The 27,778-nt window shown below is 40.9% G+C and overlaps 2 protein-coding genes across 2 annotated transcripts in view; one reads left to right on the forward strand and one right to left on the reverse strand.

The window, feature by feature from the left end:
• The window catches only part of CHMP7 (charged multivesicular body protein 7), a 42,304-nt gene extending 25,261 nt beyond the window's left edge, over positions 1-17,043 (reverse strand). The window contains exons 1-3 of the mRNA XM_033948580.1: positions 16,695-17,043; positions 10,191-10,362; positions 5,376-5,561 (exon numbers count right to left, since the gene is read on the reverse strand). Coding sequence (XP_033804471.1) covers positions 5,376-5,561; positions 10,191-10,362; positions 16,695-16,984 — 648 coding nt within the window. The 5' untranslated portion in view covers positions 16,985-17,043. The remainder of the gene's footprint in view (positions 1-5,375; positions 5,562-10,190; positions 10,363-16,694) is intronic.
• A 34-nt stretch (positions 17,044-17,077) lies between these two features.
• GINS4 (GINS complex subunit 4) overlaps positions 17,078-27,778 on the forward strand; it is a 48,016-nt gene continuing 37,315 nt past the window's right edge. Inside the window, exon 1 of the mRNA XM_033948581.1 lies at positions 17,078-17,226. The gene's annotated coding sequence lies outside the window, so the exon portion shown is untranslated. The remainder of the gene's footprint in view (positions 17,227-27,778) is intronic.

Consider the following 27,778-nt stretch of genomic DNA (forward strand, 5'->3'; position numbering starts at 1 on the left):
AATCCCGGGTAGGGTACTGTGCGGTACTTGGCCTCCATTTTGGAGGGTACGGCTGTGACCATGTAGGGGGTCTCCAGGTTCCTGAAGAAGGCCTGTTGGAGTACCGGGTTAGGTGGTAAGCGAAGGGACTCTCTAGGCAGTGATGGCATATCCAGCTCCGCCAGGTACTCCTTAGAGTATCTGGAGTCGGACTGGAGGTCTAAGTCCAAAGCGTGGCCCATGTCCTGGACAAAGCGAGTGAAGGATGGGCGAGATGTTTCAAGTTTCAAGTTTATTCAGTTTTTGATGAATCGCCTATTATAAATTCTAGGCGATGTACATGATACAATTTTAATATAAGAAACTTACAAAATAGTTCAAAAATACAGGATATAAACGATACATACATGACTTAAGGAAAAGGGGGAAAAGTTACAATAATAGGGAGTTGTTAAAATAAAGGAAAGAACAATAGGGAAGGTATTATAAAAAACCAGAGCACAAGATAAAAAAAAAGAATTCTGAAATTGTGTTAAAAATCATAGGCGTCTTTAAATAAAAAAGTCTTTAAAAGAGATTTGAATTTAACAGAATCAGGTTCAGAACGGATATACTGTGGTAACATATTCCACCACTGAGGGCCAATAACTGTAAAAATGTCTAGTCTTCTGGTTCCAATAACCTTTAAAGACGGAACTGAAAGGAGACTCTGTTCTGATGATCTTAATGATCATTTTGGTTTGTATGGAATTAATAACTTAGATATGAATTGCGGTTCGTTAAAAGCTAAAGTTTTAAAAATAAGAAATATTATTTTAAACATGATCCTATGGCCAATTGGTAGCCAATGTGCATCCTTCAAAAGAGGTGAAACATGGTCGTACTTTTTTGCGTTATAGATTAATTTTACTGCAGTGTTCTGGATAATCTGTAATCTCCGTTTCTCCTTGTTTGTAATATTTAGAAATAAGGCGTTACAGTAATCGAGTTTTGATATTATAAAAGAATGGATTAAAATTTTCAGGGATGAAGTAGTAAGAAATTTAGAGATTGATCTGATTTGACGAAGTTTAAAGAAACAGGTTTTAATTATAAGAGAAATGTGATCATGGTATGACAGATTCGCATCAAGAACTATTCCAAGGATTTTAACTGAAGGAACCAATTCAATTTGAATTTGCTTAAGATAAAAAGGATTACTAAGTGTTATTTCTTTTTTCCATGTAAACAGAATGGATTTAGTTTTATTAATATTTAACGCAAGTTTATTAGTATCCAACCAATTTTGAATTTTTTCCAATTTTTGATTTATATCTAAGATTTCTGAATAATTTCCAGGATCCAAGGGGTGTATTAGTTGTATGTCATCGGCGTAAGAGAATGGTATAAAACCTAAGGCCTGACTAATTTCTAGTAACGGAGATAAAAAGATATTGAATAATAAGGGGGAAAGTATTGAGCCTTGAGGTATACCAAAAGAAGTGGTAAATGAGTTCGAATTTTCATTATTAAATCTGACTATTGAAGTTCTATTTGAGAGGTCCCGTGCGGGGTTGGTGAACGAGACCTCCGTCGGGTGGAGAAGGATGGGGAGGCTTCCCTCGAGTATCGAGGTTCCTGCTCCGATCCACGCTCCGAGGCCGGGGAAGCACTGTGAGAGTGTTCCGGGGTTGTCGATCTTCGGCATCTCGAGGAGCCCCTCGGAGACGATGCCGGGGTTCGGGGTACCGATCGATGTCGAATCGGTGACCTCGACCCGGACTCCCTCGGAGAATACCTGCGACCTTGGGTCGGGATCCCGGTCCGAGGGGGAGTTCGGAGGATGCGCGGGTTGGAGAGTGATAACTCAGCCACCCTTAGTGGTCCCGTACGAGGTGTAGGAGAACGGCCTCGTAGAGTTGGTGAACCTCGGGCCTTCTTGGAGGTACGGCGGTTCGAGGTTTCTGTCGTTTTAGCACAACGTTTTGCCCCTCGGCGGTCTGCGGAGGGAGAGCGTCTCGGGCGCCTCGGCGAGGAGTCCGAGGAGGATGGGATGCGGCGAAGATTGCGCACTTTTCCCCGAGGTTGCTCGATGCGAGGTTCAGGCTGGTCTGGCACATGCGGGGTCGAGGTCGAGGCCGATTGAAACTGGGCCATTGCAGCGGACAGCTCCGACGAGATCATCGCTCGGAGTAGGTCCTGGAAGACGGGCACGGACAGCATCGAAGGCATGTCCACTGCCTCAGTGCTTCCACCGGGGGCGACCTCGTATCAGAGTATTCCCGTGTGGTGGAGGCACGGCCCGAAGGCTTGGAGGGCTTAGCCGGGGCTGTAAGCATGGAGCTTCCGCCATGCGTCGACGTTGTCCCCGAGGCTAGCTTCTTCGATGTTACGGAACATGAAGAGGGAAGAGGGGACTTACCCGGGGCCGAGGCTTTCTGTTGTCCCGAGGACTTCCGAGTCGAGTCTCGAGGCGATGCCGAGGTATTCGGGGCCGAGGTCAAGGCCAGGGCCGAGGCCGGGGCCGACCTCGAGGCCGAGGTGGAGGGTTGGTCCGGGGTGAAGAGGTCCGCCATGCGGGCTTTTCTTCGACGGAGGGCCCAATTCTGGAAAGTAGCGCACTGGGGGCAGGAGTCGGTTGGATGAGCCGCCCCCAGGCAGAGGATGCACCGGCGATGCGGATCTGTGATGGAAAGAAGCCGCTCACACCAGGTGCACTTTTTAAAGCCGGTCAAAGGCCGGGACATTAAATCAAAAGTAGCCGTGGCTCGATTAGCCACGCGGCCACGGGGACCCGGAAGCCTCCGGGTCGTCAAAAACGAAGCAGGAATCAAGTTGAAAAGTAAAGAATTTGCGCACAGCGACTTAATCGAGGAAAAAACAAGAAAAAATCGCGGTGCTAGAAGGCAGTTGGGGCAGAGCCTGAAAAACACGACTTCTAGGCTCAGCGGAAAATTTTGAACTGGAGATCACGAGGGGATGCACCCCCTAGTGGAGCAGGAAGGCACGCATGCGTGGAGCAGCAGAGCAAACTTAAATCTTCAATCAAGTTTGCTTGAAAATGCTTCCGCATCGGGGCTCCGTAGATGACGTCACCCACATGTGAGAATATCATGCCTGCTTGTCCTGGGATAATAGTCCATCAGCTCTGTCTGAATTACAGATTCTTCCGGGAAAACCCGGGCTTTGGATTTTCTTTTCACCATAAGGTTAGGCGTCTCCCTGCAGTCTTCAGGCCACCATCTTAAAGCTCCGCGTCCGGCAACAGTCAAAAAACCCCAAACTGATCATTTAAATGTCAGAAATAAAGATGCAATACATATTCTCTATCACTTTCCAAAGCAAGAGTTATCAGCAAAATTTTTCTTTCCGTTATGACCTCAAGCAAACTTTCCAAAAAAGCTGTTAAATTCATATCCACCACTTTGTCAACTTGAGTTTCATTAGGGGTAGAAACCCCTGCAGGTTTCTTAATTTGAAGGTAATTAGTTCTCACAATCAGAGGCAAACTGTCCGTTGGAATAGCAAGAATTTCTGTAAAATATTTTCTTACTATCTCCAATGGAGAAATCAAAGGACACTTAGGAAAATTCAAAAGTCTCAGGTTATTTTTTCTTAATTGATTTTCAAAAGATTCCATTTTCCTTGCCATAAAAATTCTTTCCTTCACCAATTCATTTTCTACTACCAATAAGGACACTGCACATGCATGGTCGGGTAGGGTTGTGGGAGGGGGCGGGGTTCTCTACTCTTACTCTACCGAAGCAAAATCAAGGGGGAAAACACAAAATTTTGTATTGTTGGATGTTGGTTCCTTGGATTTGTAGTATTTTTTGTTGCGTGCTATTGTTGCATTCACAATAAAAAAATATTTGAACATAAAACAGACAGACATGTGCATGGAGTTTTATGTCTCTATTTACATGTGTTCAAAAGGAGCAAAGTGTCCTACTGTATCAGATCCATAATCTGTTGGGTACAGCATCCTATTTCCAAAAGAGGCCAATCTGGTCACCTTATGATTAGAGCAGCAGGATGAATTATTGAAACCAGGATTCAGATCTTGGTTAAGTCACTTAACCCTCCATTGCCTCAGGGACAAATTGATTGTGAGTTTATTTATTCAATTTTCTATACTGTTCTCCCAGAGGAGCTCAGAATGGTTTACATTTAATTTATTCAGGTACTGAAGCATTTTCCCTGTCTGTCCCGGCGGGCTCACAATCTATCTAATGTTCCTGGGGCAATGGGGGAGGTGGGGGGTGGTAAGTGACTTGCCCAGGGTCACAAAGGGCAATGTAGATTTGAACCCATAACCTCAGGATGCTGAGGCTGTAGCTTTAACCACTGCACCACACTTTGAGGGACAGAGAAATACCTAATGTACCTGATTCAAGTTAACTTGAGATATAAGATGTAATTGAACAGGACTGAGTTAAATCCAAATCCCCCTACTTGGTTCATCCTAATGGGGAAATCTTTTCCCTTTACTCATTCCCAGAAGTAAGAATGGTGATCCCTTCTACCTAATTATTAACAGACCTGTTCCATTACTAAATGACCACATTTTCTGGCATCAAATTCCACAGTTTAATTGTATGAACTAAAAAATACTTTCTTAAATTTGCTTCAAGCTATGCAAGTGTCCTTCAAGCCTGTTTTGGGGTAACCCCTAGCCAGTCTTGTTTTCAGGATATCTATAATGAAAATGCATGAGAAAGATTTGTTTTTAAGGGGGCAGTGCATACAGACCTCTCTCAAACCTTTTCATTATGGATATTGTAAAAACTAGATTGGCTTGACAAACACTGTCCTGGGCCCAACTATTATTAATAAGGGTAAATAGCCATTCTCTATAGCAGTGTTTCTCAACTCGGTCCTGGTGTCCCACCTTGCCAGTCAGGTTGTCAGGATATCCACAATGAATATACGTGAAAGAAATTTGCATACATTGGAAGCAGTGTATGCAAAACAAGTTTATGTATATTCATTGTGGATATCATGAAAATCTGACTGGCATGGGGGTACACCAGGACCGAGTTGAGAAACACTGCTCTACAGTTTGCTCCTATGTGGTGAAAGTTTCAGGAAACCCTAGATCGGAAGCCACCTGCGTTCACCTATTTGATGCAATTTAGCAGTGGTGAATAAAAATGAGCAATGCATTCTGATCTTGGAGCTCTGCAAGCAGTCATTCATCTTTTTGAGATAACAGCTGTTTCTCTCTAAAATTTAGAGGAAGTAATAACGTACCTTGTAGGTCACATTTTACCACACGTCTATGATCAGCAATGATCAAGCCCTAGTAAATACAGAAAATGTTTGTAGTATGATGTATCTAGTAAAGGATTATTGGTATGAAACCCCTGCCATGCACCAGCACTCAACCAGATCATATTACACTGGTTCCCCTTTACCTTTTCTCCATTCATTTCCAAGACCGTAACTCTCTTTTCCTTCTGCAGCTGAAGAAGCACTAGGTAGAACATCCTTTCATCTGGGCAGAGGGAGGCACAGAGTGAGTGCAGCTCTGACAGGGAGACCATAGACTGGGAGGACGGGAAAGAATTCTGGAACAAACAATACACGCTGTCCGCCTTCTCCTGCAGGAAAAAGCAAAAGATGAGGTGGGTGTATATACATCACAGTTTGAAAAACAGTTTAGGTGCAATCATATCACAAATACTGTGTGCAAATCTGGTCATCTCAAAAAAGATATAGTGGAATTAGAAAAAGTATAAAGGGAAACAAAAAGGGGATGGGACAACTTTCCTATGAGGAAAGGCTAAAGTGGCTAAGGCTCCAGCTTGGAGAAGAAATGGCTCTAGGAAGATATTACAAAGGTCTATAAAATATTGAGTGGAGTGGGACAGATGTGAATTGCATGCTTCTCTTTCCCAAAATGCTAGGCCTAGGGGGCACTCAATGAAGCTACTAAGTAGTAGGTTTAAAACAAACCAGAGAAAGTATTTCTTTATTCAATGTGTAGTTAAAACGCTGGAATCTGTTACCAGAGAATGTGGTGAAAACAGTTAGCTTAGCAGGGTTTTAAAAAGTCCATAAACCATTATTAAGATGGACTTTGGAAAATTCTCTGCTTATTTCTAACATAAGCTGCATAAAATCTGTTTTACTTTTCTAGGACCTTGCCAGGTACTTGTGACCTAGATTGGCCACTATTGACTTGATGGACCTTCAGTCTATAGTTTGCCAGTATGGCAACTCTTATATTCTTTTGTTCTTATGTTTTGAAGAAAACTGGCTTTTTGACATCTTCTTATATATCCATATATGAAGAATTTTCCAAATGATGACATGTTAGAAGTTTCAAACCCACCCAAGTTTCTTCTTCTCCTGAACATTTTGTATCAAACTTATAAATGAGAATCTGACAACAATCAAATGTGTAGAGTATTAGACTACTAAATTACTATAGAAACAATCCCCAGATTACATAAGAATAACCTTACAGAGTTAGATCAAAGGGCCATTTAGCCTAACATCCCATCTTTACGGTGGCCAATCCAGGTCACAAATACCTGTCAAAAGCCCAAATAGTAGCAGAATTCCATGCCAAGCAGGTCAAGCAGTGGCTTCCCCCATGTCTCTCAATAGCAGACTATGGACTTTTTATCCAGGAACTTGTCTAAACCTTTTTTTAAACCAGCTAAGTTAACCGCTCTTACCACATCCTCTGGCAATGCATTCCAGGCCTTAATTATTCTTAGAGTGAAAAAAACCAGTTCCTCCTATTGGTTTTAAGTGTTATTTCCCTATAACTTCATCGAGTGTCTCCTAGTCTGTAATTTTTGAAGGAGTAAAAAATTGATCCACTTGTACCCGTTCTACACCACTCAGGATTTTTTTATAAATAAATTCCTGTGGCACTCCACTGTTTACCTGCATGGAAGATTAGGGTAGATCTGTGGTAATAGAAAACTCCACAGCAAAGATTCTGCAGCAATTATGTGGTACACTTGTCCCTATTTGAATTATTTTGCATATATTTGAATTACTAGAGATGTACTGAATAGCATATTTTACTATTTGGCTGAATACAAATAATGAAAAATATTATTTGGCGGAATACTAAATATGAATAATGGACACTGAGCTCCAACATAACAAATAATAAAATAAGAAATGTGAAATCAAGTGTTTATTCCAGTAGGATTTAGCACAATACAACCCCCAAATTATTCATATTAGAATTTTGACCAAATACAAATAATGTATTCAGGGCACTATTTGGGGCCTGAATCCAATACAAAAACTTTGGTACAGCCTTACTGTGTATATTAATAATGTATATTTATAATAAAAAATAGTTTTCCAACCTTGCTTTAGGAGATTAATGGCTAGAGAACTTTAGATATTGATATAGAAGAGAAAAATGGATAGGGAAAGGGTAAGATGATGAATCAGGAATGATTAGGGAAGAAGGGAGGAGTAGAGATAAGGAGAAGGAAGTGGGAGGACTGGAAATGTATTAAAAAAAAAGAAAGAAAAGGGATGCTCAGGATGGGGGAAAAAGAGAATTAAAGAGAAAAATGTTCAGTTCAGCTTCTTCTCACATCCCTATCTCTTGCCCCTTCTCTCCTATTCTCTCTCCAACTTGCCCCTTTTCTGTCCTCATCCCTGATGCCAACATATGTGCACCCCTTCCCTCTATCACACCTCCTATCTCCCAGCTCTAGAACCCTACCTCCAGCTTAGCTTCTCTATCCCAATTCCCTTCCCCAAGTCCTCTCCCGTGTCCCCTCCCTCCCTCATTCTAGTCACTCAGTAAGAGGAGGACAAGAGACCTGCTGCATATTGGGCTGCTTCTTCCTATGCTACCAAGTCCAACTGCTACTGTGAACTGTGCATATGAGAACACAGCTTGCAGGGATGGGACAGGAAGGGGATGAAGACAAATCTTGCAGGGATGGGGACAGGTTTGTCCCCAAGTCATTCTCTACTGTGTAGTTTAAAATCAACAATCAGGCCCAGAACAATAGGGGAGGAAGAGGAGGGGGGAAAACCACAAAGCACTTTTACATGCACCTGTGTTCTTCCTCAACCTAGCCCACAAGCGGCCTACAGGAAAGTGCATAGAAACTGAATATGCCATTGTAGAACGATATGCTTCAGTTTTGAAGCTTGGCTAGACTCATGCAAATATTTAACCCTTTCATGCCCATATAATGCTTAGCTTATTTCAGTTCACTGCATACATAATGTGGTATTCAAAACAAACTCTCAAGGTGTAATGTAACCATAGTAACATAGTAAATGACAACAGATAAAAGACCTGAACAGTCCATCCAGTCTGCCCAATATTCACACTCATTATAAATTCATGTTTAAATTGTTTTTTCTTTAATATGTCTGGGCAATAGACCATATAAATCTGCCCAGTACTGTCTTTAGGTTCCCACTTCTAAAGTTGCCATTAAAGCCCACTCCAGCCTATCCTAACCATCCTGTCACTGGAACATCTATCAAAGCCCTTCCCAGCTCATCCTAAACCAAATCACCATATACAGGACACCCAGTACTGGCCTTAGCTTGTTTTATGCCATTCATTTTCTACTTAGAGATCCACTGTGTTTGTCCCAAATTACAAAATCACATAAAATAGCCTTTCCTATATATGTATCTAGGATAGGCTATTTATATGTGTTTTAACTTATTTCAGTTGCCATATGGCAACAAGAAACACAAAAGGGTTAATTATATCAAATTTCTTTTATAGAAAGTAAGTTTTTATATGAAATAAATTTTTATTTATTAGGGATCTTCTTGTGAGCTTGTCTGTCCCACAGGTTAAGTGTTGCTCTTGGATTACAAGAGCATTTGTGTGATGTAATGTTTCAGTGGGACACTTGTATTGGAGTATGGGAGATGGAAGAGGCCTAGGAGAATAGAAATCAATAAGTACTAAAGTAACTGCACATAAACTTTTCCCTTCATATCATTCTGTTTCCTTTCAGCCTTTCGTGTTCTAATCTTTCTGCCTTTCTTGTAGATTACATGCTGCTTTTTGCATTAACAATCTCCCCGATGGGCTCCGGGGAGTTACTTATCTGACATATTATAGGGAAAGTAGCGCTTGGTTTCCCTGGTGCTGTTATTATGAAAATTGTTCATCTTAGCACACGGACATTTTTTTTAACTCCTTTCAGTTTAGCTACTGGATGGGAAAAAAAAGTTGCCATCTTCTCCTCTAAAGGATCCCTAGCAACTTCAGCCACCAAAATAAACATAAAAACTTAATGCTCAGTGACAGCTGGTGGATTTAAGAGTAGGTTGTGAAAAATACAGCATTGTCATTGCCCTCATCCTCATTCCTCCTTCCCAAACCACCATCACCTAACAGCTCTCCCATCCTCCTAACCCAACCCCTAATACTTTCAGCCTATTAGAGTGTTCAAAGAAACCATTCCAAGGGGTTCAAATAGATGTATTACAGGTCAATGGATCAATGTGTTCCATTTGTCATTCTGCTGTTCCCTACATCACAGAGAAGAGTAACCAGAGAATTGGCAGGATCTCCTAGAGGGATGAAAACTGTCTCTGCTGCCCCCAGCAGAATGATGGCACATGCAATTAAGGAAGGATTTAGGGTGGCAATCCACCACAACGGCTATGAGGTTGGCTAAACCTTTGCCAAAAAGCATCTGTCTCTTGAAAGATAATCTGATGAGAGTGACCTTGGAGGTTGAGTCACCCGCCCACTGTTTGATCCAGAGCATTTGGTGGGCAGCAACAGAATAAGCTGAAACCTTATTCAGGACTCTGATGATGTAGAAAGAGCATCGGCCCTCCTTAATCATGTGGGGACAGATGTCCCCCAGCTCTGAGGAACTAGGCTGCAATCTTGCATGACAAGCCTGTGCCACAAAGGAGGCAGCTGCTGCAGCAGCTTTGATGCCCAAAGCCAGTACTTCAGACTGTCTTTTAAGGCCCACATCTACCTTATGGTCCAGCAACACTCCTCCCTAAGAGGTGTGCTTAGCACTTGCGTTAAAAAGCCAGCAGAAGCCCTGACAGCAGTGACAGAAGGCTGCTTCTCCTGTCACTACTGTCGGGGCTCTAGTGATCTGTGCAATCGATTAGGGGCATGCCTCCAATCGTCACCATTTGCATGCAGATGGTTGGTGAATTGGTCAGCCTGCCTCCAATCACACACAGATTGCACATGGATCGGAGTGACTCCATTAACACCTATGAAACAAAACAGCACCTACCTTCAGGAGCTCAGTAACCACAAACACCTCATTGGCAGGAATTTTACTCTCGCCTAGCACTGTTGAAAATGTCCACTTCAGGGGCTTTACCAAAAACAGCCCCACACCCCAGGAGATCCAGCCACTGTTGATGCTTGACACAAATTCTGACTCCCTCTGCAGCTTTTTTTGTCTATAAGAAATAGAAAAAAAAGGAAGTCAACACAATCACAATTTTCCCTAAGTTAATTAAATAAATATGAACACAACACCTGTACAAACCACCTACATATTTTAAAAGTGCTTGTCAATTAATAATAACTTTATTTTTTCTATACCGCCATAATCTTGCGACTTCTAGCCAGTTTACAGTGAAGAGAGCTGTATAATCAGCGAATTACAGGGTAAGAATAGGTAGGATGTCACTGGGTGGTCAGTGATTACAGAGTACAATAGGTGGGCCAACCAGACTTTATCTGCTGTCATCTTCTATATTATTATGCACTTGAAGATAACATCAAGAACCTGCACAAATCCTCTGATTCACATAACTTTATCATTTTTTCAGGTGTTGTCAAAGTAATAAACATGGAGGATAATTTTGCTTCATGTGTGACACTCATGGGAACACTCAATGAAATTACATGGAAATACTTTTAAAACAAATAGGAATATTTTTTTTTTCACTAAACAAATAGTTAAGCTCTGCAACTCATTGCCAGAAGATGTGGTTACAACAGTTAGTACATCTGGGTTTCCTGGAGGAAAAGTCCATAGCCTGCTATTAAGATAGACATGGGGAAGCCACTGCTTGCCCTGGGATCAGCAGAATGGAATGTTGCTACTATTTGGGTTTCTGCCAGGTTATTGTGACCACTGGCCACTGTTTGAAGCTGGATACTGGGCTAGATGGACCATGGTTTGACCCAGTATGGCTATTCAGTTCCCAATCAGAGATCATCCCTCCATTCATCTTAAAAAAATTTTTTTCCTGTTTCGGCCCATTCATACACTCTTATTTTAAAGAGCCTTAGCATGGGTTCATTACCACTGTCATGGAAAACTGCAACAATTTATACAATAATAAAGGATCATAAATCCAGCCCTGAGGAAGCCTCAAATTATCATCCCATCGCTAATATTCCATTCTTAGCTAAACTAACAGAAAGATTAGTATTTGATCAATTATCAGACTTCGTCAAATCAACCAATGTATTACATCCAAACCAGACAGGATTCAGAAAAAAACACAATACAGAGTACTCACTGATTGGTCTGACCACAAATATACAAATATACTCTACCATCTAGACCATCATAATTCTGTTATCCTCTTCTCTTTAGATTTATCAGCAGCATTTGACACCATTGATCATGTTTTACTTCTTGATAGACTAAAATCTATAGGTGTCTGTGACCAAATTCTAGAATGGTTCACCTCCTTTCTTTCTAATCGATCATCCATAGTTAGTTTCAATAACACGACATCAAAGTCTTATACTCTTAACTATGGAATTCCACAAGAATCCATTCTATCCCCATTATTGTTTAACATTTTCCTATCACCCTTATTAAGTCTTTGTCAATCAATAGGCTTTACTACATACACATATGCTGACGACATTCAACTTACACATCCCCTAAATCCAGAAAATACAGAGGAAATACTTGAGATTAACAAAAAACTTGAGACAATCAAAGACTGGCTCAATTCCAACAAGCTAGCTCTAAATATACAAAAAATAAAAGCTTTACTTTTCCCGTGGAAAAAGGGAATAAGCTTGAGTATTCCTTTCACTCTTAATAACATTCATCTGGATTTAGTAACATCTTTAAAAATATTGGGTGTCATTATTGACGATAAATTTTCCTATCACGAACATATAAGTAATACAGTAAAATTCTCCTTCTATAGATTACGCATGATTCGCTCGATCTCTAAGTTCCTCGAGCCAAAATCACTAAACATCCTAATCCACTCCCTAATTATCTCTAAACTTGATTATTGCAACTCATTATTAATAAACATCACACAAAAAGAAAAGAAGCGTCTTCAAATAATACAAAACATAGCCGTCAAACTTATTCATAACGGTAAAAAATATGATCATGTTACACCTTTTTTGATTAACTCACACTGGCTCCCAAAATTACCTTTAAAATATTACTCCTAGTATTTAAAACTTTGGCCACCAATGAACTACAATTTATTAATAGAATGCTTATTCCTTATAATATATCACGCTCTCTCCGATCTACAATCCAAAAGCTTTTAGTAGTCCCATCCCTGAAAGTCATCGGAACCAGACGCCATGATATGTTTTCGGTGATGGCCCCGCAACTCTGGAACAATTTGCCTCACTACTTAAAGAGAGGAAAATGATCTCAGCCATTTTAAAAATAACTTTAAAAGTTTTCTTTTTAAAGATGCTTTTAAACTATAAATTATATTCAAATAGTAAAGTAGTTACCCTCTAGGATTATACTACTCCCTCCCTAATGTTTTTTTTTTTTCCTTTTATGGCTTTTTTTTCTACTTTAAAGCACTAAATTGTAACTTTATTCCTCCATTCCTTATGTATCAATTTGTTTGTAAGTTTGTCGGTCCAACCCATTATTTTTAAATTTTAAATAGTATGTCTAAATTTATGTTTATTTTATTCTATTGTAACTTGCTTAGTAAATTTGAATAAGCGATTTATCAAATCAAAATAAAACTTGAAACTTGAACTTGAAACGCATGCTAGCCCATAAAGCCTTCTATCAGAGGGTGCTAGAGTATATATCAAAGAAACCTAACTCCCTACATACCCAGAATCTTCACTCTAAGGATGAAAAATGACTCAACATACCTCCAGGTCATTCCTTACTCCTTGAAACGGCCTGCAAACAATCCTTCACCCACTTCCTACCAAAACGTGGAACCTTTTACCCGCATATATCAGAGTGTTGGAAAACATGATGGACTTCAGGAAAGCAGTTAAAACCTTCCTCTTCCAACACCCCAACTACAACCCTCCCATTCACTGATGTGGACTAAGGAAACAAGCACACTCTCATCCACATTAGCCCACGGATGATACTACAGCCCATAAGCTACGGCATCAGACAGTTGATCGACTAAGCTTCCTGACATTTTGATCTTTTCCTATCCCCTTACCCCCAAATTGTTACCCTAATATGTTCTGTTACTTCCCCTGCTTGTAACTGTACTCCCTTGCCCCCAAATTGTTACCCTAATATGTTCTGTTACTTCCCCTGCTTGTAACTGTACTCCCTCACCCCCGAAATGCTAACCCAGTATAAGATATGATCTGTTACTTCCCCAGCGTGTAACCCTATCCCCTTCTGGACTAAATTCTAAATGGACTACAAGGACCGCGCAAGATGTAGAAGTAGAAGGGATGCTGGGAAGCAGTGATCACAATATGATCTGTTTCTACCTGGTCACGGGGGCAAAACAACGATCCAGAACAGCCATGGTGCTGAACTTCCGAAAAGGGAATTACGAAGGGATGAGACTCATGGTGGGGAAGAAGATTAAGAAGAGGATAAGTGCTGTAAAAACAACAGAGCAAGTGTGGTTCCTTTTTAAGGACACAGTCACCGAGGCACAAAATCTATATATACCGCGTTATCAACAAGGGATCCAAGAGGAAAAAGAACAAGGAACCGGCGAGGCTTACTGTAGCGGTGAAAAGCTATCAGAGACAAGAAAGGCTTCGTTTAAAGAATGGAAAAGGTCAAAAACGGATGAAAACTGGAAAAAGCACAAGCAATATCAAAGCAGGTGCCATAAGGCAGTAAGAGGGGCCAAAAGGGACTACGAGGAAAAAATTACCAAGAAGGCGAAAAACTTCAAGCCGTTTTTTCGATACATTAAGGGGAAATGACCCGCCTCTCCATCTATTCAGATCCCTTCATATCTGAGAAAAAAGGGGCAAATAGTTAAGATCATATAAATTTGTACCTTGGATCCCAAAATACTCCCACTGACCGTCTAGGTTCCTGTAATGTAAAAAGTAAGTCAACTGTAAAGAGGCTCATTTTGTAATGGCCCGCCTGAGTCCACATCCCTACAATCTGTTTACTGTGCCTCGCCCTCTGAGCAAGGGGGCTCTATGACCAAGGCAAACAAAATTGGCAACAGTGGGCATCCCTGCCTCATTCCCCTCAACAGCGGAAATGTCCCCGAGTAGCTCTTACTTACCTTAATGCAGCCTAGTGTATAAAACCTGGATCCATTCTCATATCTGAGCTCCCAGGCCAATCTCTTCCAATATTTTATACATGAAAGGCCAGGAGAGCCAGTTGAATACTTTTTCAGCATCGATCGATAAGAACACTGTCCCCTGTTTGAGTTTACAAACCCTTTCCATTAAGTTCACTGCCTTCTAATGTTATCTCCTACTTGTTTGCCCGCAATAAACCCCAACTGGTCTGAATGGACAATACAAGAAACCCAACTCATCATTCAATCAGCCAATATTCTCGTAAAGATCTTGGTATCCACACCCAACAGAGGTATGGGTTTATAGGAAGCAATAGGAATTCAAGGGATCCTTCCCCTCATTCAGGATAATCGTCATGCCTGCCAATCACAAAAAAGGCAGCTGATTATCCATTTGTAACAAGTTAAGATGTAGAAGAGAGGCAAGAGCAGGTCTCCAAAACATTTGTAGAATTAGACTGTAAAACTGTCATGCCCAGGAAACTTCCCTGGCTTCATAAAGCAAAGAGCCTTTTGAGCCTCACTCATTGTGAAAAGCTTATCAACATGCCTCACATCCAAGCCATCAATCTTTTCCAGCTAGATGGAGTCAAGATACTGAGATATATGCTTGGACTCAACTACCTCCTTCAGGGAATAGACATATGGAGATCCACTAAGCAGGCCCTAATATATCTGTCTTTTCAGACCACCTCCCCAGCTGTCCTGTGAATAGACAGGATATTATTGTGTGCACACTACATTTTCAACTGATATGCTACCAAGCAACTGTCCTTGTTTTTAAAATCAAAGTACTTTTGCTTCAATCTCTGTAAATTAAGCTGTAATTGTTCAAGATCATATGTCCACAAGGTCTTGCGTGCATCCTGCAATTGCCTGTCCACAACACAATTCCCAGGCTGTTAAACTCCTTATCTCCGGAAGAACAAACGTTTGAAAACATATCTGTACTGCAATGGAAAAAGGAAGAAATGCTTCAGTAAAGACTGGCACTTGCTTCCTTTTGCCATCACAGAACAGATATAGAGAGAGATTTGGTGAAAGTGTGCTCATTGGCAATGAAATGGGATAGACCAGCGATTCCCAACCCTGTCCTGGAGGAACACCAGGCCAATCGGGTTTTCAGGCTAGCCCTAATGAATATGCATGAGAGAGATTTGCATATGATGGAACTGATAGGCATGCAAATTTGCTTCATGCATATTCATTAGGGCTAGCCTGAAAACCCAATTGGCCTGGTGTTCCTCCAGGACAAGGTTGGGAACCACTGGGATAGACTAACTAAGGTTGTGGCCTGACCTTTATTTTGCCTAACACAGCATCTGCAACTAGAGCACTTGAGGACAGTGGCAAAGATTGGTTTGCTTGGCCCCTCCAACCAAAATGTCCCAGTGTCCTTGAATCTGCATGTATATGCTTTCTGTGAAAGGATCTGCTGCAATCTAGCTTGTTCTGTTTACATGTATAAGTGGGTGCTAAACAGTGTTCTATAACTTTAGTGCCCAATTTAGTTAAAGTGCAATAGTTGTTGTACTGGTGCTCTAAGCATACTCCAAGATTTATACTGCCATCTTTCTGTGGGCAAGGTTGCTGCTATTTTGAGGTCTGACAGCACTGAGCTAATACAAGCTTGCTATATATAGAGATATCAAGCTTTTTCAAGGTTTTGTTATCTTATACAGTGCCTGGATAATGAAATGAATGTTTATTACTATTATTAAGATTCTTGTCTGGTGGGCAGTAAGGAGATGCTTCTTAATGCTGGTCTGTACAGGTTGTTAGCTGATTCTGTATACACTGTATATTTGTTTACAAAACTACTTGATTTCTTTCCATTCAGCATAATTTAGGGATGACAACAGATTTCAAATCTCACTCCTATATAATTAGTTGAATAATGCTGTCAAATAATTCTAATTAGTTTTACTAGTGGTGGAGAGGAGAATGTGTATTTGTGGCATATGAGGTTTACAGAGGGTTTTTTTTTTTTTTTTTGTAGTAGCAGTAGTACCGGTAGTAGTTTTATATCCACTTAAAACATCCAGAAGCACTTAATTTTGGGGCCCCAATATATATTTTAATATGTAAACTGCCTTTGGTCTATTATAGAAAGGCAGCATACCCATGAATAGCCCATGATATACTCAGCTTCTTGTTTTATATACGGGGAGAAAACCCCTTAAATTTGTGTCATTGTAGCCTTTCCTTGGCCATGTCTAGCTATCCGAAAGTCAGTGCAGTAAAGAAATATTATGGCCAGAGTACAGCAGTATCATCCCATGTTAGTGTCCCACCTGACCATTTCCTCAATGACTGTGCCCAGTCCCAAGGGAGTGCTGCCTTTCCGCAGAAAGCTCTCCTGTAGCTCCTTCAAAGTAAAGCACAACTCCCCCTTCTGCCGGCTCTGATTCACCACTAGGGGCACCCAGAAGATCATCTTGCTGTCCCAATCACTGCAGTTCACTTCCCGGTTCTGCTTAAAGGCCGAAAAGAGGAAGGCCATCCTTTCATCATCCTGCCACTCCGAGGGCTGCGCTGACAGGGCCAGCTTCTCCTGAGGGCAAGGCAACATTTCCCGAGCCATCTTCGTGACCCCTGACCTCCACAACCGACCACCGGGAGGCCAGGACCCAAGCTGCCGAAACAGAGCTCACAGCCAGGGCTACCACCCGCTCAAACGAAACAAAAATTAAATAGCTGCTTCTTCCGCTATCAGGTACGTCATCATCGGGTACCGGAAGTGTCTGTGACGCCGCGTAGCTGCTGATACCGGAACTCGGAAAGTGAAATTGGCGGGAGTAATGAGTGGATTTCAATCAGAGATAGGTAAGTAAGTAAAGGAGAATTCCCTCATTCTTCAGTTCTTATGTAACTAGCTGGCGGATTTGTGTGTTAGGCTTTGAGCCTTTATTACAAGTACTTAGGGGGTTTTTGTTTTTAATTCTATCTATTTTCGGTCCAAAAAATCTAACCCGTTCATTTCTTGGCCACGGCTGTCAGACTTCAGCTTTCTTTGAAATCTAATGTGTAAATCCTACGTCTGGTGATCCCTAAGGCCCTCTTCTCCGTTTGGCTCAGCTTCCAGCGCGAGCGCAGATTTACTATTAGGCAGCGCCACGGCTTAGCCAAGTATTCTCATTGTTACATAAGCTTTTAAGCGGCAGACTTCCCGAAGAGTTATGTAGCCGGGTCTAACAGGTTTATATAAAATATGCGTGTCTAAGGAAGCAGATCAGATCAGGTACCTGTGATCTGGATTGGCTACTATAAAAACAAGGATACTAGGCTAGATGGACCATTGGTCTGACCCAGTATGGCTATTCTTTTGTTCTTATCACTGCAAGATCATAGCTGGCGTTAAAAAATAGTCCACTATAAGGTTTGACTATTGCAGTATTTGTATGGCAGAAAGAAAGGAAATCAATTTTCCCAAAATGTACCCATTAAATTTGAAATAATATAGCTATATATAGCTGAGCCTGATGCTACCTGTTAGATAGTATATTGAGGCATGAGCTACTGATAAGTTCAGGTACATAAATACAATGCCATATGAGGCACTGGTCCAGGGATAAAGAGTTCCAAAATCCTAGTCCAGTCTACCTTCAGACTTCTAGAAGTGTTTTTCAACACATGGTACAGGGGACGTGGGCCGCTTGTTGGTATGCAGCCTGGCCGCTGCGGAGGATATTCCCTGCCCATCAATAGAAGCCGCTGCTGCTGGGGATCCCTGCCTGTTCCCTCCACTGAAGCTGCTGCTGGGGATCCCTCCCTCGCCGCCCGCACCCTTCCCCCCGAAGTCGACCCAGTTACTTGATGAAACCGTACTTGCTCCCTCCGCCCCCAGTGAACTCCGTGCAGGGATGTGACTCACGCTGCACATAAGTGGCTGACCCGGAAACCTCCTCTCTGACATGGCTTGTGGGCCAGCCATGTGCAGCGTGTGAATCGCTGCCTGCACCGTCCCTGCACACTGTTGGGAGGTGGGAACGAGTGCGACTCCAACAAGTGACTGGGTCAGCTTCAGAGGGGGTGGGTGGGCAGGCGTACAACTTAATTTTGGGACAAAGACTGGAAGGCAGGGAGGAGGCATGAACCCGACACAGAAGGAAGGGGGCACTAACTTGGAACATAGGAAGGAGGGAATAGAAAGGAAGACTTGTTGGGCATGAGTGTGTGACTGAGAGATGGTGCACATGGGGAATAGAAGGGAGTGAGGTAGAGATGCATGGGGAATAGAAAGATGAGAGGGAGAAATGTTGGCTATGGTGCTGGACAGGGACCAGAGGGACAGATTGAAGGGGATGCAAAGGGGCAGAATGTTGGAAATAATGATGGAGGGAGAGATGTGGCATTGTGCTGGAGAGGGGTGATAGAAGGAGAAATGGGCATGGTGGGCAGTGGTGAAAAATGCTGCACATGATCTGGGGGATGAGAGAGTTAGAAATGTTGGATGTGACAGTAAAGGGGGTAGGAGAGATGCCTGGATCTCTCAAGACAGATGGACAATGAGAGAGAGGGAGACTTGTTGTCAATAGGGGTGGAGGCGAGAGGAAGAAAAGTTGGACTCATGGAGGGACAGAGAGAGATGTTGGTTGGGGAAGGGAATGAGGAGAGGAAGCATGCAGGAGGCAGAAAGTATTGGATTCATGGAGAGAGAGAAAGATTGAGAGATGGATGGGAAGGGAAGAAAGGAGGGAAGAAGAAATGTCAGGGGAAGGGGGAGATGACAGAAAGTAAAAAGTTGTACTCATGGAGGGAGAGAGATGTTGGTTGGGAGAGGGAATGAGGTCTGGAGGAGAGGAAGCCTGCAGGAGGCAGAGAGAAAGAGATGGACTGGTGGAAAGGAGGGAGAAATGTTGGATATGGCAGTAGAGGGAATGGGAGAGATACACCCTGGATCTCTCTCTCTTTCTCCACTCCCTTTGCAGCAGGGGAGGGAGGGAGAGAGAGGAAGACATCCAATTGGGATGGAGTATAGAGGAAGAAAAGTTGGACTCATGGAGGGACAGAGAGAAATGTTGGTTGAGGAAGGGAATGAGGTCTGGAGGAGAGGAAATATGCAGGAGGCAGAAATAAATAAATATTGGAGTCACAGTCGGAAAGAAGTGCAACCAGATGCTCATGAAATCACCAGACAGCAGCAAGGTAAGAGAAATGATTTTATTTTCAATTTAGTGTTCGAAATGTGTTAGTTTTGAGAATTTACTGTATATATACTGTCTATATTTTGCACTATATTTGTCTATTTTTCTATAGTTGTTACTGTATTGCATATTTTAAAGTCATCTGCCTTGAGCTCTTTAAAAAAAAAGAATATAAATGATAATTAACATTATCTCTGTGTACAGTGTGCTTTGTGTTTTTTTAATTTTTTGGTTACCATTATTTATTAATAAGATTATATTGTGTATATATGAAAAATAGATGGAAGAAATTACGTTACAATTAGAACTCTTATTATGGGGGTGAGGTCTGGGATGGAGCTTGGGTGGAGGTACTTGGTTGGTATTTGTTAGGCTTAGGAGGTACTTGGCTTGAAGAAGTTGAAAAACATTGTTAGGTGGTGGACAGCGATTTTGGTACCTTTTATCATCATGGTACATAGGGTTGTCGTGCCACTGGGGCTTGCGTGCATCTGAGAAGCTGAAAGGTATGCCATCGGTAGTTTCACTACCACCAGGGCCTCCTAGTGCAGATAGGTTTCAGTGGAGATGTCAGACTAACGATGTACCACCGAGATGGGCAGTGTTGGAGGCATAGAATTGCATTTGATGCCACAACAGCGACAACATTGAATTTATACTGCACAGCAGAAGAAAGACCCGGCATTCTACTTCTGTATTCTGCCACGGGTGATGTTCAACAAGTCGCTAGGACTCAAACAAGAGTTGATGGCAACTAACATAAAATCATCAATGCTCTGAGCCAGTGCTTCACCTGATCTAACAAGAGGGGGAGACTTGAGAGAGGGGGGAGGTACTAGATCACAGATGAAAGGAGAGATGAAATACAACTTTGAATTTCAAGGTAAATGATAATGTACAGGAGGTGAGTCTTTTTCAAATTAAGGAAAATTCTGGAAGGAGAGGGCATAGGATAAAGTTAAGAGATGATAGGCTCAGGAGTAATGTAAGAAAAGACTTTATTTACAGAAAGGGTGGTAGATGCATGGAATAGTCTCTGGTGGAGGTGGTGGAGATGAAGACTGTATCTGAATTCAAGATAGCATGGGACAGGCATGTGGGATCTCTTAGGGATAAGATAATGGATGGTGGGGAAGGGCAGACTGGATGGGTCATTAGGCCTTTATCTGCCATCATGTTTCTATGTAATGTAGAAATAAAATAAAAATAATTAAGGTGATACCTTTTTTATCGGACTAACCAGAGCATTGTTAGATTAGCTTGCAAAGGTAGTCTTTCTTCTTCAGATAAGAGATAGTCAAAAATGTTGACAGTTATCGGTATATAAGAGTGAAACATTAAAGTATTTAGATGACAGTCTCACAGGAAGAGGGAGGGAAAGGTAGGGTGGGAGAAAAGGCGATAAGAAGGTGGCGAAGCAATAAAAATTATGGTTTGTAAATCAAAAGACCAGTATCTTTGTTGAGTCATGTCTGGTGAGTGTCAAAATGTTAAATCATTTTGATCTTAAAAGTCTTACGATCCTGGATTGTCTTAAAACTACCTTTTAGTATACTTGCCATAAAATAATTGATGCAGTGTTTTAGTTTTTTGAAATGTTGGCCCACAGATGTGGTACCCTGGTTGACAATTTTTAATATGATATCTGTGTAAAGTAATACTAGTCTTTAGCGTCTGTCTTCTTCCTCCAGTGTAGCATCCTTCTCTGCATCTTTTGCATTGAATGATATAAACTATATTTGAAGATGAGCATATGAAGGATTCCCTTATGCTGAATATTTTTCCCATGTGGGTGGCTGTGGGGTCTTGTGAAATGTGTTGGAATAGTTTGCAGTTTGTTTTATTGCAGGGATATATGCCGTTCTCTTCCTTGTGTGTAGGGAGTATGTTCTTCACTGGTTTCTGTTTCAGATTGGGTGGGATCTGAATCTTGTAATGTTGGTGTGCCTCTTATCTTTTGAGCCATTGAAAGATTGCACCTTAAAGGATCTTACATTGAAGACATCTTTTAGCCTATTGGGTCTTGGAGTTGCAGGCCTTGTCTTTTCAAGAACCTTTTCTTATGTTCTCTGATGAGAGGGTTGTGACTAGTACCTTCCTTTCTGCCTAAAGTGGTGTCTGCTTTCCATATATATCAATTGATCTCTGCCAATGCTATGAGACACAAAAGGTAATAAGGAACAGTGCAAATTGTATCGTTTGGATGTGAAGAGTATTGTTAGCATATTTGTCCACAACAGATGAATTTCAGCATTCTGGCAGTTTATTGTTTTTGAAGGTCATATTAATGGGGCAGAAATGGTATCAATAATAACAATATTGACTTTTTTATTTAGGAGAATCTATTATCAACCTAAAGAATTCTGGAAGCTATCCACCTGTGAGATCACAATTTTCCTGTTCTACAGTTTCAGAGTTATCTGTCCAGGATAGTGTTTGTCATATATCCACAGTATATCACCTAAAACTGGCAATCTATGAATGACCATAGATAAGTTTGTAAAAACCCCACCCAGCAGATTAGAAAATGAGGGAAATGATGAGAAAATTACCCAGTTTATTTATGCAACAAACTGTTCTTTCTATCTGATTGAAAATCCACAATTCATTAATATTGTTCAATCCCTGAGACCAGGATACAATCTACCCAACAGAGCAGATGTTGCAGGGAAACTGCTAGATAAATTATTTGACAGAGAAATGGAGAAATATGCAACAGGTTTGGAGGATAAAATTGTTAACCTAAGTCTTGATGGGTGGAGTAATGTCCACAATGATCCTGTTATGTGTTTTTTAACAACAGAAGGAGGAAATTTCTTTCTTGCAGAATCTTTAAATACATTAATTCATTCATTAATTATTGCAAAAATCGATTATTGTAATGCTTTATTCAAAGGAATGGCCCAAAAAGAAGTCAGAAGATTACAGATCATACAAAATACTTCAATTAAATTAATTACTGGGGCCAAAAAATTTGACCATGTAACCCCATTATTACAAAAAGCACATTGGCTACCAGTGGGACATCGAATTTTATACAAGTTATCTTTACTCACCTTTAAATCTTTATCATCCAAAACTCCATCATTCATTTATAAAGTTCTAATCCCATACACTTCTCAAAAAACCTTACGATCCAATCAGCAACTTTTATTAGTTGTTCCCTCTCTCAAAATCATAAATACCAGGAGACAGTATATTTTCTCAGTTACAGCACCACAAACATGGAACTCTCTCCCACTTTATTTAAGGGAGGAGAAAAACCTCGACAAATTCAAAAGCCAACTTAAGAGTTTTCTTTTTATAGACGCTTTTAATCCTTAATTGAATTGCTATTTACTCTGTACAACTCCCTTTTACTTCAGTCAGCTATATATTTATTTTGTTTTCCCATCCATTCTGTGTATTTACCCTTATTTACCCCTCCTTTCCTATTATAAATTGTATTTCTTCCCCCTCTTTCCTAATGTTTCCTGTCCAGATTTGTCTGGTTTGTTTTAAATTGATTTTAATATTTTATTATATTATTGTTAATTTTTTATTATGTATTTTCTGTAAATGTAAATCGCTTAGTAGTTACGATAGGCGATTAATCAAATATTGAATAAACCTTGAACAATTGATACCTTAGGAAATACACATACAGCAGAATTCTTACAGGAAGTTGCAGCAAAAGCTATAATAAAATGTGAAGAGAAATTCAAATGTCTAGTATGCAGTTTAATAAACACAGCAAAAAAACCCAGAGCGCCATTTTCATTCCGGACTTTTTCATTCTTCGGCTGGCATCAGAGAGCATAATTCAACTATACAGTCTGTTCCTAAGGAAGGAGGGTTTGTCCCTTTGAAACGGAGCCCCGTTGGACGGGTCATCTTTAGCTGGTTACTTCACTTTTGGACTTGTGAAGAAGATTTCAGTGTCCCAGAAATAAAGGCTAATGTTGTTGAAATTGCTAAATATTTCTGTAACAATCATTTTGCTGCTGCAGCTCTGAAAAGAATGGGTGGAACCAAGTTAACACTCCTACAAAGATGATAGATGGACTGTTTTGAGCAGTATATCAAGAACTGGCCTATTCTGATGACAGTTTGTGAACAAAATCGAGAAAAAAATAGATGGCACTATTAGGCCAAAATCCTCAACATATAAGGGCGGAAAGCAATCTAGATAAGTTCAAAGGAAGTTTAAAATGTTTCTTCAAAGATGCTTAAGAAAGTTGATCCTGTTTTAGGATCACTCTGAACTGTTTAAACTCTCATTTCACCCCTTCCCCCTCTGTTTTTACCTTTACTATTTACTTTTCTTTTAAATATTGTAGTTCTTCCCACTTTCTTCCTGTTTTATTGCATGTTTGTACAGTTTGTCTTACTGAATGTTTTGTTTGTATTGTTTTAATTTGACTCTTGATTGTTTCCCTTATTTTAATGTAAAATGCTTAGAAGTCATGATTGGCGTTTTATCAAAATTTTAATAAACTTGAAAATGCTGAGAATCCTGAAACCCATTTCTAAATACAGAAAAATAGCTGTTTTATTACTGATGCTGTTGAAACTTGGAAAGAACTGAATGAGCACTTAAAAACAGAACTGTACAATGACAGAATTAAATGACAAGCATTAAAAAACGAATAGAACAAGCACTGTCTTCAGCTCATTTTCTTGCAAATGTCAATATCTAGTACTGGGGGGGGTCAAACTTTTAAGTGTTGAAGAAGAGGAGGTAGCTATAGCATGAGTATCCAGGAATCATCCATCTGTAATGCCAACTGTAATAAACTTCAGAGCTAAGGGGGAACTATTCAAGAAATATATGTTTGCCGATGATGATTTAAAGAAAATCACACCAGTGAACTGGTGGAGGTCACTTAGTAAGCTTTTGTTTATGTTTGTTAAAATCTTTATATACCGCATATACAGCCAAGAAGGATCAAAGCGGTTTACAATATAACTCGATCAAATTTATGAAAATAACTCCATTTAAATAGGAAAGAAAAAGAAAAGGAAAGAAATTAACATTTCTAATACTTAATACCCTATTACATCCAAATTAAGAAATAAAACTAAAAATAAGAGACTGTTGAAGTAATAATTTCAGTTTTAACTGCAGTAGCAGCTTCTGATGGCATGGAAAGAATATATTCCTCCTTTGGACTCATTCATTCCAAATTGAGAAATTGTTTGGGACCCAATAAAGCAGGAAAGCTTGTTTTTCTTTTCCAGATTGTGAACAAAAAAGATGAGTGAGCTACAGAAGACATTTTACGTGTGTGGACCTGGCTGATAGAACCATTGATTATTGTATTCATCAATCTTTCTTCCACTTGTAGACCATTATCTCTTCCTTACTTCTTGGTTTTCTTGACATTAAGGTCACTTTTTGTTTTTAAATGCTTTATTTAATATTCAAAATTGCAATGACAAAAATCTTCAAACTTACAACATCCAATATACATATAGCAGCATATAAACCAATATTTTTCTTAACTGAACCCTTCATACCCCCCCAATCTATTCCCCTGAGCTTGATCAGCTTTCTCCTCCATCTGCACTTTTACCTGTGGAATTTCTCAAGGTTTTATCTGCCACCCACCCTTCTCATTATCTTTTTTTGTGTCACTGCCTTCTTGTCCTAAAGCTGTAGCTCATAAGTTTATGCTGATGATATCCAAATCTTTCTAGCTTTCCCCATTCATCTACCAAATTATGTGCTTCCCTTGTCCTTGGTCTTTCTCCCATAACCCCACTGATATCACAGGTTTCTGCATTTCAGGGCTCAATATGTGTACTGGTGTTCAGGACTTGGTATAAGTACTGCTGTTCATATTGAGGGGCAAAATAAAAAAAAATGTTTAAGTCCCCTTTTGGCCTAAGTCCCTAAACGTTCAACCCAGAAGCAGGGAAAGTGTCCATAACCAAAACATACGTCCATGTTTTGATTATGGCCTTCCTCTGCCTAAACGCCCAATCTCCACTACGTCTAAAAGTACACCCACATCACGTCTACACTTTTTAACCATAATGAAAAAAAAAACACGCCTAAGCCAAAAACGTCCAACAGAAGGGCTTTTAGGCGAAGGAGGAGCCAGTCCTTCGCCTAAAAGCTGGATTCTGTAACCGGTGTCTGTCAAAAACAAAACCGGTTACAGAATCCTCCCCCCCCCAACAACGATCCAGGCAGGAGGGTGCCCAAGCCCTCCTGCCATGTCAAACCGCGACCCCCCCTTCCCGACGATATCGGGGCAAGAGGGAGTCCAAGCCCTCTTGCCCCGTTGAAGCCGCGACCCCCCCCCGATAACATTGGGGCAAGAGGGAGCCCAAGCCCTCTTGCCCCAGACACCCATGGCACCCCTGAGCCCAAGCCCTCCTGGCCCAGGTGACCCCCCCTACCCCCACCCCCACTACAGTGCGGGCAGGAGGAATCCCAGGCCCTCCTGCCCTCGACGCACCCCCCTCTCCCCCAACGTCGCCCCCCCAAGAACCCCCAATCAGCCCACCCAGCCGACCCGCGACCCCCCCGGCCGACCAAACCCGTCCGTCCGGCATGCAGCTCAACGAAGAATGGGGCTGGATTGGCCCAGGGGCACCAAAGCCCCGCCTCCTGGTGGGGCCTAAGGCGCCTGGGCCAATCAGAATAGGCCCAGGAGCCTTAGGCCCCTCCTGTGGGCGGGGCCTTAGGCATATGGGCCCACACGTTCAAGACTCCGCCCCCTTCTTACCGGTACATGTTCTTTAAATTGGAGCACTTTGCGGCGCTCGCCAAAGGCGCGCGCTTAAGGAGCAGGTCCTGCTCCTTAATGCGCTCCTTTGTGCGCTACTTCTGTGCGTTTTGAAAAATCAAAGAATACTAACACTGAAGCTCTTGGAGATTCTTTCCTTTCATAAAATACGACCTTTGCGTTCACTCCTTACACCATTTTTGTTTTACTCATTTTTGTTACTTGTTCTAAGCAACTGCTTAGTTTTTGTCTCCCGAGATCCCACCAATATTTCTATCTTAATACACTTTACTCACTCTATGGATAATCTTTCTTCCTCCTCTCAGGATACTTCCTCTTCTTTTATTCCGGTTATCTGGGGACATCGGCCAACGAAATTAAATAATAAAATAGACACTACACGCCACCATGAACGTCTGGAAATTCCTTTATGTCCTCATCAAGTATATTCTTCTACATTAAATTCATCTTCCCTTGATTCTTCTATTTTAAATTCATCTACTCCAGATTTAAAGACTAGTCATCTCAATATAGGTATAATAAATGTCCGTTCCGTCAAATCTAAATACAATATTCTTAAAGACCTCATTACTCAACATTCTTTTGATATTCTATGTCTAATTGAAACGTGGCTCATGGAAGGTGAGGAAGCATATCTTGCTTACGCATGTCCCCCTGGTTTTTCATTTAGTTTTCAACATCGTTGCCATAAAAGAGGTGGAGGTTTGGCAACTATTTTTCGTGATTCTTTATCGATAAATAAAATTGATTCTTCCTTAAACTCTCATATTGAATATTTACAATTTTCACTTCAAACCAGGCCTAGAACAGACGTACTTTTACTATATATACCACCACCTATTAACACTGAAACTCTTAATCATTTACAGTCTCTTCTCTTTGACTTTGGTTCTTCTACGTTAAACCCATTGATTTTGGGAGACTTCAATATTCATTTCGATGACCTTACTAACAACTACATTAAAACTACACTATCCCAAATTAACTATTTAGATCTATACCCTCTATTAACACAGCCAACTCATCAAGCAGGTCATATAATAGACATGGCCATAGTACCTAGTTCATCAATTTCAGACTATTCTATAAATTCATGTTTGCCAGTTCCATGGTCTGACCATTTTCTAATTTCTATTACATACTCCACTTCTCATAATACGTCTCACTTTGAACATCGGACGCTAAGAATTAGAGATTTTAATAATCTCACTCTTGATTTAATTAGTTCATCATTCAAGCTTGACTTCTCCGATTCAAAAAACATTAATGTGGAAGACCTATTAACTCAATGGGTTTCTTCCATGAATTCTTTACTAGATGAACATGCTCCATTGCAAACTAAAATAATCTCAGCACGAAGAATTCAGAACCCATGGTATATAGCTGAACTTGCTCTTATGAAAAAACAACTTAGATCGTTAGAACACAAATGGAGGAAAAATAAAACACAGGTAAACACTCAACTATTTAAAGAACATTCTAAATCCTATAAAT

This window comes from Geotrypetes seraphini, chromosome 6 (genome assembly GCF_902459505.1).
Source record: "Geotrypetes seraphini chromosome 6, aGeoSer1.1, whole genome shotgun sequence".
In the NCBI taxonomy this organism is placed as follows: domain Eukaryota; kingdom Metazoa; phylum Chordata; class Amphibia; order Gymnophiona; family Dermophiidae; genus Geotrypetes; species Geotrypetes seraphini.